The following is a 10,465-nucleotide window of genomic DNA, read 5'->3' on the forward strand; positions in this document are numbered from 1 at the left end:
AGGAATATGACAAGTCAGGCAGTCTTGATGTTTAACGAAGAGGGAGGATATATTTACAGATTATATACACAAAAGACATCTGAATTTACCCTGGTGGCCTCACTCAAAAAGCGGCCATCAGACCCGGTTGAGCAGTTCTGTCCAGTCGAGCACAAGCTGGCGACTCCGTGCTCGGCACGTAGCTTTCCTCTGTGTGAGCTAAGCGGTTCTCTGTGTGAGATGTTTTGTGCTTGTGATGTACAAAGACATGAGGGCGATCGCTTCACATGATCCGCCTCAAACTTACGCAGCCAATCAAACCCGTTCAGTAATAAGACCCAACGCCGGTGGGATGGCCATAATGTCAGACCCAGGTCCTTATTTCTGTAAAATAAAAATGCAGTCTGCATTCTGCACATTTTCTCCACTCGAGGGTTAGCAACCCCTCCCCTTCGGCGCTCGTCTTCTTTTCTCTCTCCCACGGTCTACGTGGAAAAATAGAAACGCTCGTCGCCGTCGCTGCTGCCCGAAACGGGAGAGACGCCGTCTGTCCAACGGCTCCATTAACTGCCACATTCCTTCGAAGAAGCGCCGCGGGGGGGGGGGGGGGGGGGGGGGTTAGACGAGGACGCTATTTTACTAGCCACCGTGGGCCTGAAAGGGATCGTCAAGACGCGCGCGGGGGCGTCTATTGACGACAGAAGTCGACACGGCTGAGGGATAAGCCGCGCCTAGCTTCCAGACAGAGGGGCATTGTTTGGTAAATCTTCCTTGAAGTCCCTGAATGTGAAGTGGGCGCCCTTCCGAGTCGCGTTCGAAGAAAGGTGTCACCAAGCGACTGCACCGGCCCTTAATCCGCCACCGTGACGGGAGCTTGAATCGGTCAGCAAAGGAGGCAGGCGTCGTCGGCGGCTGGTACGACGTGTTAGTAGCGAAGATGCGTGGGAGCGAACATCTCGAGTACTCACAGGGTCCAGTTTCCGCTAAACAAAAAAAAGGTGCCGTTTATCGCGGCCTTACACGTCCCCCCCCCCCCTAAGAGGGTGATGAGCTTGGAGTCTGCTGATTCCAGCCTAATATAACAAAGACCGCAACAAACCGCGACGAAAACAAGACATGTATGGCACTTCACACATTAATGCGGCACAAAACGAATCTCGCGACACAAAATGAGTAACACAGAATGAATCACACACATTCGCATCGGCAGACCGGGCATTGTTCGTGAAAGTCCCGCACGTGAGCAATTGAATGACCTCACACAGAGTTCACGTGCACTTCATCGTTCACATTGCACTGGGTACGCGGGAACATTCGCGCGTAACCGAAAGGCCATGGCTCAAGCGTGGTCTTGCTCTACGCCCCAAGTGACGTTGGGGACCCTGGTAACGCGTCGGCGTTCCCATTGCTTGACCCTTTCCTATGGGTCACCGCCACATTGTAGCGTTGTAGGGCCAGCGCCCATCGCGCGAGTTTTGCCCCATGAGGCGTACTAGTAGTGAGATAGGAGGAGTTGTGGTCAGATATCACGTTAATTTGCGCCCCCGTACACCCAATGATCAAATTTCTTTAGTGCCCAGATAATGGCGAATGCTTCCCGGTCGATCGTAGACCAGCGGGTCTGCGTTGGCGTGAATCGGTGCTGGGAAACGCTATCGGCCTTTCCCGTCCCTCGTCTCCCATCTGCGCTAAACAAGCCCCCGCTGCAACGTCGGACGCGTCGGTGAACCACCAATTTGTCCTTTTAATGTCGGGGGTGTTCAGCGCTGCAGCTTCGCACAGAGTTGACTTGAGCCTATCGAGCGCGTTTTGCGCCTTCTGGCTCCACGGAATCGTGTTAGGTACACCTCGCATCGTCAAAGACGTGAGTGGTGCGGCCACCTTGGCATAGCCTTCAACGTAATCGCGGTAGTAACCATATAAGCCTAGCAGACTTCGGAGCTGTTTCTTTCAGGGGGCGCGAGGCCTTGAATGGCCGATATCTTTTCTGGATCGGGCCCATGGGTTCTGGCTCCCACTATGCGCCCTAGGTACTTAATGTGCGCCTGTGCGACCTGGCACTCTTCCTGGCTCACTTTAAGCTTGGCGTCGCGCAACAAATCAGAAATGATATTCAAATGCCGCCAGTGTTCAGCCCACGAGGAAGAGAAAATGGCGATGGCATCGATGTATGCGGCCGCATAAGCCTGATGTTTCGAGTGGAGGGTGTTCATTATCCGCTGAAAGGTGGCCGCGGCGTTCTTCAGCCCGAACGGCATGACGCGCCAAGCATATTGTCCCTCATGGGTTAGGAAAGCGGTCAGATGTTGGCTCTCCGGAGCTACCGGCACCTGCCAGTATCCGCGTCGCAAGTCGATAAGAGTGATATGCCCAGCGTGGCCCACCCTTATGATTAGCCTTATAGGGGGTGTCATTGGAAATACATCCGTACGCGTCGCTGCGTTTAGAGCGCGATAGTCAACACACATGCACACAGATCCATCCTTCTTATCCACGCATACAACAGGATGGGCGCACTCGCTTTCCACCGGATACACCAGCCCGAGGTCTAGGAACTTGTTTACCTGGCGGCTCACCTAACTCCTTAATAACTCCGGCACGCGATATGGGAAAGTGCGTTTGAGCTGGTGGCCTTCGTGCAGCTTTATCTTATGTGCACCAAACCGTGCGACTCCCAGGGTCTCGCTGAACAAATCAGCGTAAACGGCTAACACCTCCGAAATCTCGAGGCAGTTCTGAGTAGGTAAGTGTGCGAGTTTCTCCGCATCTATCGGACAACCACCACATCTCTCAGGCACAGACCGAGGAGTGTACTCAATTTCACCAAGCTCCTCGTCTTCCTCGAAAACTACTCGACATGGCTGACGCGTGCGTAGTGGGGTCGCAGCCTGTTCGCATGCACTACCGCTGTAGCCTTCTCTCCCCTGTCGATTCTGTACGAGTTATGCCTCTCTCGCGCGGTTACGACGAATAGACCAAGCCATTTTGGGGCCATTTTACTGCCATGGTCTGTGTCAAAGAGCAATACCTGGTCTCCGACGACAGACGTCTTGCTACGTGCGCGCCTGTTTCATGCCTGCGCGTAACTTCCCTGACGTACGCTCGCCGTCAAACCCGCTACTTCTAGCTGCTCGTGTAGCTGTCGCAAATACTTCGCGGGTTCTTCCCCGAGTGTGTTCGGGTAGCTGGCCTGTCCATGTTCGCTGCAGAAATGCTAGCGGTCCGATAGGGTTCCCGAATAAGAGCCGGAACGGCGCCATGCTTGTAGTGTCATGAGGGACTTCCCTGTAGTTCCAGAGAACGAACGGGACCAGTCTATCCAAGTTCTTGGGATCTTTCTCAATAACATGGAACAACATGTTCTTCAAAGCGCGATTCCACCTTTCCACTGTCCCGTTGCTCTCCGGGTGCTCAGAAGTCGAAAAACACGGCGTGCATCCCAGTCTTGCTAACATAACATGCGTTAGCTGCGCCGTGAAGTTTGTTCCCTAATCTAAGCAGACTACCTCAGGTATGCCCGTGCGGCTAAAAATCGTAAGCAAGGCGTCGCATGTTACCCTAGCGGTCAGGGATCGCAAACAGACTACCTCCGGCCACCGCGTGCACAAGTCAACGAGGCAGAGAGCGCACCTATGACCCCTGCCTGACGGAACATCGAGAGGTTCGATTATATCGACATTTACGACCTGAAACGAACGGTCGGGTCTGGTGAGAGGTGTGATGGAAACCCTGTCTTTAATTCGCCTGTCTGAGCGGATCTGACAGCCGTGATATGTCCTGCAGTGTGGCGTTATGTCTCCTTCTAGAGACATCTGCCCGCTTCCCGCTATCGCCAAAGCAACCGCTGGATCTAGCTCACGTTTTTGTAACTCTAGGCGTTACGGTAAAAGGATTTTTGATTTTTCCAGCCCAAAATCTAGTTCAATGCGGCGAATTGCAACCGCATCGGATACCGACATCTCCGCTACTACACGTAGCGCTCCTGCTATAGGCTGAGTTGTCTCTTGCTGCGACTGCTCGCTGTCATCTGTTATAACTCCCCCTGTCGCTCTCTCGCCTACGCTCGCCATCACGCTCCGTGTTAAAACCATACGCCACTTTATACTTGAGCCACAGCCGTTTCAACAAAGCGCAAGAAATCCCGCTTACCCGTGCTGGTGTCGCCAGTTGGAGCCTCCGTCCCTTGATGCCGCAGACTCGTCAGAGTCCTTCCCCAGAACGCTGCTTCTGGTTCGGGGCCTCGATCACCTTGCTGCTGTTGCCTAGTGGGTTCCCAGGGCCTGGGTGCTCAGAGTGAAGTTCGTGGTCGCTGGTCGCCGAACCCTGTCGTACTGCACCAGTGATGTTAAGCTCGTATTCGGCAGGTTGATGAAGGAATATGACAAGTCAGCCAGTCTTGATGTTGAACGAAGAGGGATGATATATATATATATATATATATATATATATATATATATATATATATATATATATATATATATATATATATACTAAGTATGCACACAAAAGACAACGAAATTTACCCTGGTGGCCTCACACAGAGCTGCCACCGCCCTAGCAAAAGGGTACATCACAAGCACAAAACATCTCACACAGAGAACCGCTTAGCTCACACAGAGGAAAGCTTACGTGCCGAGCACGGAGTCGCCAGCTTGTGCACGACTGGACACAACTGCTCGACCTGGTCTGATGGCCGCTTTTTCTGGCAACAACAAATAAAGACATGAGGGCGGTCGCTTCACATGATCCGCCTTAAAATTACGCAGCCAATCAAACCCGTTGATTAATGAGGCCCAACCCCGGTGGGATGGCCATAATGTCGGACCGAGGTCCTTAATTCTTGGAAATTAAAATGCAGCGTGCATACTGCACACTCTCTCCACTCGAAGGTTAACAACCTCTTCCCATCGGCGCTCGTCCTCCTTTCTCTATCCCACGGTCTACGTGGAAAAAGAGAAATGCTCGTTGCCGTCGCTGCTGCCCGAAACGGGAGAGACGCCGCCTGTCCAACGGCTCCATTAACTACCGCATTCCTTCGAAGAAGCGCCGTGGCGGGGGGAGGGGGTTGAGACGAGGACGCTATTTTGCTAGCCACAGGGGGCCTAAAAGGGATCGTCAAGACTCGCGCGGGGGCGTCTATTGACGACAGAAGTCGACACGGCTGAGGGTAAGCTGGCGCCTAGCGTCCAGATGGAGAGGCATTGTTCGGTAAATCTTCCTTGAAGTCCCTGAATGTGAAGTGGGTGCCCTTCCGAGTCGCGTTCGAAAAAAGATGTCGCGAAGAGATAGCACTGGCCCTTAATCCCCCACCATGACGGGAGCTTGAATCGGTCAGCAAAGAGTCGTCGGCGGCTGGTCCGACGGGTTAGTAGTGAAGATGCGTGGGAGCGAACATCTTCGCGAGTTCTCACAGGGTCAATTTCCCCTAAACCAAAAACAGAAGCTGCCTTTTATCACGGCCTTACACCCGGATACTAAAGAAATCAATGGTGCCACTTAGTGCACTCAAAAAACAATCTGGCGCACATCTGGTCAGAATATCCTAATTATATTCACGTGTACACCGACGAATCTGTGTCAGCACAGGCATCCGCTGCAGCTGTGGTCATACCAGCTCAGAAAACAACTCTACATTTCCTTTTGGGACATGCTTCTACATCAACCGCTGCTGAACTTGTAGCCATTCGGGAACCCATTCGCTACATATGTGAGGAACCACCTCAAAAATGGGGTATATTCACGGACTCAAAGACTGCATTGCAAACTTTGTAAAACTTCTTACGCCACACTGCCTAACAGTCCCTGGCACTAAACATTATCGAGCTTCTCACATCTGTCCAGCTGTAAGGCCACAGGATAATGTTTCAATCAATCCCTGCCCACTGCGGGCTCCATGGGAACGAATAGGCCAATGTTGAAACGAAAAGCGCACGCAACAATGGCCTCCAAACAGCTGTGGCTTTTTCAAGAGCGGATACGACGTGCCTTCTTACACGAGTTGTATGAAGAGTGCTACAGCAGCTTACTGGGCTCAGCCAGACGCCCGACCCATTTGTCTAAATAGGCTCGATCGAACATTGAAATTCTATGTTCCGCGTGATATTCCCCGTCGTCAGGCATGCTTGCTACATAGACTTCGTTTAAATATGGCTTTCACCCGCAAGTACTTGAACTTAATTGGACAGGTGGACTCGCTGGAATGTTCAACTTGTGGGATTTCAGAGACTGTGGAGCATATATTATTGGTGTGCCCAGTGTATGCGTGCGAAAGATGTGTGCTAGCCGCTTCCTTGAAGCGTTTGGACAAGAGGCCTCTGTCGGAGGAACTGCTGCTGGGCGCTTGGCAGGACAAGGGGAAGAGTGTCCAGGCAGTGCGTGCTCTTTGCCGTTTTTTGTACGCCAGCGGACTTGATTTGCGCTTGTAAAGCAAGGTACTGTGCCTGTATATATATTTCACATGCCTTCTCCCATATCGTCACCCATCATGATCTTCTTTCTTCTCCCCTTCCCCTTCTCCAGTGCAGAGTGGCAGGCCAGATTTGAATTATTCCGGCCAACCTCTCTGCCTTTCCTTGACTCAGGTCATGAGAGACGCCGTAATTTCGACCACCTGGGGTTTTCTAACGTGCACTGACATCGCACAGCACATAGGCGCCTTGCTTGTTGCCATCATCGAAAAGCGGCCGCTGAGGCCGGGATTCGATCCCGCGTCGCTGGGAGCAGTAGTCGAGCGCCGTAACCACTGCACCAACCCGGTGGGGCGTCAGTCCAAAGTAGACATACTCGCCCCTCATTTCCAGTGCTTCGCTACCTTTAGTGAACTGCCATTTCTTTTCCGAGGCTGTTGAACATTACAATCAGTCTTCTGCATATAAAGTTTAGGCCTGCCTTTCTGCTTTTTCTGTATAGGTCACTCATAATTTGCAATTTGCCCCCTGAGTTACTTAGCAAGGCAATGCCATCATCTAAGTGAAACATAAAAATTCTCCAACCATCACTTTTTTTTATTTTACAGAAACCCTACGTTTCGGAGGCTACTTCTTCAGGATTGCTTGACGCGAAGCTCGTTAAAAGTATAGCTGCCCCAAGCCCGCTTCGTATGCACCCCTGAAGAAGGCGCCGAGCCGGCTCCGAAACGTCAGGTTTCAGTAAAATAAAAAAAAAGTAATGGTTGGAGAATTTTCAAGTATCGCTTAGTTTTCCACTCAGCCAGACAAGCAAATCTGCCAAAATGTATCGGTTTCAATGTTATCAGCGAATCGCAGATTACTAAGATATTCTCCATTAACCCTTGTCCCTAACTGCTCTCATTCCAAGTCTATACTTCCTCTAAGCAAGCATAAATATCACTGGGTAGATCACATCTCCTTTTCTAGCACCTTTCTATATGGGAAATTTATAGCTTTCTTTGTGGAGAACTATGGTTTTTGTGCAGCCGCTATAGATATCTTCCATACATTCACATATGGCTGGTCCACCCTGATTTTGCAATGCCTGATTGACTTCTGAGGTTTCGACTGAGTCAAATTGTTTCTCATAATAAATGAATGCTATGGTAAGGGCTAGTATATGATAAGCATTTTTCTGAGCCGGTCACATTCCGAGCAAAGGTCAAATTACGTTGGACATCATTTTTGATTAATTCAGATGAAGTCAGATTTCATGATTACGGTGGGTCAAAGTTTCGGGGTTCATTCCTTAAGTGACCATAATCCAATAAAGTAAGGTATCAGTTTGGCCAAATTCTCACTAGGTCATATTTTAGGTGCCAAGGTTCAAATTTGGAGGTAGAGCTGCCCACCCAAATTTGGAGTTCACCATTGGGTTGGCTATACTCGAATTAGGTTGAACATCAAATCTGGTTTGGTTTATGGCGTTTAATGTCCCAAAGCAACTCAGGCTATGAGGCGCCGTATTAGTAAAGGCCTTCGATCCCCTGGGGTTCCAGCCCTGACATAGTACAGGGGAGCCTTGCCTCCATCAGAAAGCTGCAGTTCCGCAGTCAAACGACCTAAGGCTTGTAAACATGAGGGATAAATACTTTCTCCCCGCTTAGTCACGGCTGACTGTCCAAACCGCCGATCCGAACCCAATGATTGCGGGCAGTGTTCATGGGAGCAAAGGAATAGCACGTGCTGACAACAAATAGGCGTTTAATGCTGCAATAACAACGCCTGCTATAAACCACTGAGACACCGCAGCGAGGTAGATAGCAAATGTGGTCAAATAAAATTCCTCGGGTACCGAGTGCCAGTATTGGTATGCGGACAGTCATTTTCTGTACGCACTTTCTCTGGAACCTTTCGCACCATGAGCCTGCTATTGCCTACGAATTAACTGACAATTAGTAATTGTTTCGTGCCATGAAGGTGCCAAGAGGCCAAGGTGACTACACAGTGACAGGAACAAGAAGAACCAGTATTCATGGTTTATTTGCAGGCCTTTTTATAGAAGCGGTGTGCTAGGCAGCGCTTCGATAGTAAGGTAGTACAGAGCATGTCCAATACCGTAATGTAGGTAAATTTCCTGAATAAATTAACTGGAAAACAAAAATAGGTGCGCAAAGTGTCTTCCAAGAATATGCAACTTGTTTCCTTCGCCTGTCTGAAATATTTTATTGTTAGGCTCAGTTTACCTGGGTCTTCTGTTATATGTATTCTACTGGTGGGTACATCAGAGATGCCATCTATGTACCCCTAAAGATGCGGGTAGATGCTTTTTAATTGCCAGTGTATCGCCTATATTTAAGAGGGATCCAGATGCATCTCGCACTGAGCGTCCTTTGTTGGACCGTTCATAGGTGCTATTTGCAGGGAAAATAGGGGCGATACGACAGGATACCCGGGACCCACCCACACGCTGTTTCTCGAGAGCTGTGCTATAGGGGTCTCCTACTCGTTACTTTTTCTTAAAGCATGATATTCTCTCGCTTGTTACCGTGTCGGATTCAGTGTAAGATAGCCAATGACGAAGACCACGCACGTTCTGATATTGTTCATGAAACGAAACAAGGGGCAAGGGTACATCCCAAGTAAAAAATGATACATTACCTCCCAACTCTACCCATTCAAGACTGGGGAAGCTGCGTATATTGCTTTCATAGTGATGAAGCAGAGTCTGGGCTAATTTCATCTCTGTAATTAATGCTGAGTCATTGGAAACGTGAAAAAGAATCCTCCCTTTACTGCTGAAACCGAGAAAGATAGGCGGTTTGCTTAGATAAAGTTAATAAGATTATAAATATTTTCAGTCAACTGATTTTTAATGCTTAAGGACGATAAAAACTCCCCGAAAATTTACCACCACATAGCTGTAAGTCCGCAGTGGAATTCAGAACTTTTCCGTCACATACAAATGCATCTTTACAATCACAAAATTTCAGGATGTTCTGTCGAAAGCTTAGGCAGGAATGTTTCCGCAGGCATTGTGCGTCTCTGGTAGCTAAAACTTTGACTTTAAATTGAAAACGTAATATTTAGCTATCTTTTTGTCAATTATTTTCGGATATATTTCTCCGAACAGTCAGGGGGACAGCATACTGCCTAGCCTGTTTGGTGAACGAGACGTGATCTTATTTTCTCGCCCTGTCAAGGCGTTTTGAAGGGGACAATTGCTGGCTGCCTCTACTCTGACTCTCCACTGTACTGTCGTTCTGCATATCAAATATGTTCCTTCATGGACTGACGGTGCACTTCTTCTTCTGGCGCAGGATACTGGAATCGAACAGCCGCGAGACCATGGAGCTCTGCCGAGAGGAGCCGTTCAACGCCGAGGTAGTTTCCCATGGCCAGTGTCTGCAATGATCGATTTACCACGGCGGCTGCATGAGGGTGCATTGACACCATTAGACCTATTTACCAATCATTAGGGTGAAACCAAACCCCTCTTTAAAAATAAACCCTTTTTGCACGGTACATAAGAGGGAAAAGACAGACGCTACTCCATGCAACCCTTCTTGACGCATGTCTTGTCCCGCTTATGTGTTACACTAAAAAGGATTTCGCGTTAAAAGCATAAACCACTAGCCCAGAAACAATTGTTGCTGAAAACTGCTTTATAATGTCGGAAGAACCGCCACACCGCGCAGGAAGAATTAGGTAAATTTAGGAGAGCTTCGCTTGCCAAGAGCGAAAGAATGGCTCTTGCATCCCATGATCCAAATGGTCCACGCGCGTCGGCCGAGCATTGCCTGATAATGGCGTGTGCATGGTACTAGTCTCCAGAATTTTCGTTCAGTAGTGCTCACGTTTGCGTCTGCAGTAGCCGCCCAGGCGAGTATTGTTAGGCGCGTTTTCTAAAGTGAAGATGGGCGAGTATAAGTGTAGGGGGTCTCAGCTCATAGAGCTTCTCACCGGCAAGGTTCCCATTGCGATGTTAACAGTGCTGCTGGTGGCATACTTTCAATGACAAAAAGTGTTATGTTCAAAAAGAGCCGGACGACGACAAAGCCACGAACTCACAGCGCGGACTGGCATTTGTTGGCCCT

The 10,465-nt window shown here is 49.5% G+C and overlaps 1 protein-coding gene across 1 annotated transcript in view; it reads left to right on the plus strand.

The window, feature by feature from the left end:
* The window catches only part of LOC146206840 (uncharacterized), a 391,032-nt gene extending 381,083 nt beyond the window's left edge, over positions 1–9,949 (plus strand). The window contains exon 16 of the mRNA XM_084587067.1: positions 9,689–9,949. Coding sequence (XP_084443193.1) covers positions 9,689–9,782 — 94 coding nt within the window. The 3' untranslated portion in view covers positions 9,783–9,949. The remainder of the gene's footprint in view (positions 1–9,688) is intronic.
* The last annotated feature ends 516 nt before the right edge of the window (positions 9,950–10,465 follow it).

This window comes from Amblyomma maculatum, chromosome 1 (genome assembly GCF_055883805.1).
Source record: "Amblyomma maculatum isolate TAMU_Amacu chromosome 1, ASM5588380v1, whole genome shotgun sequence".
NCBI classification, from domain to species: Eukaryota; Metazoa; Arthropoda; class Arachnida; order Ixodida; family Ixodidae; genus Amblyomma; species Amblyomma maculatum.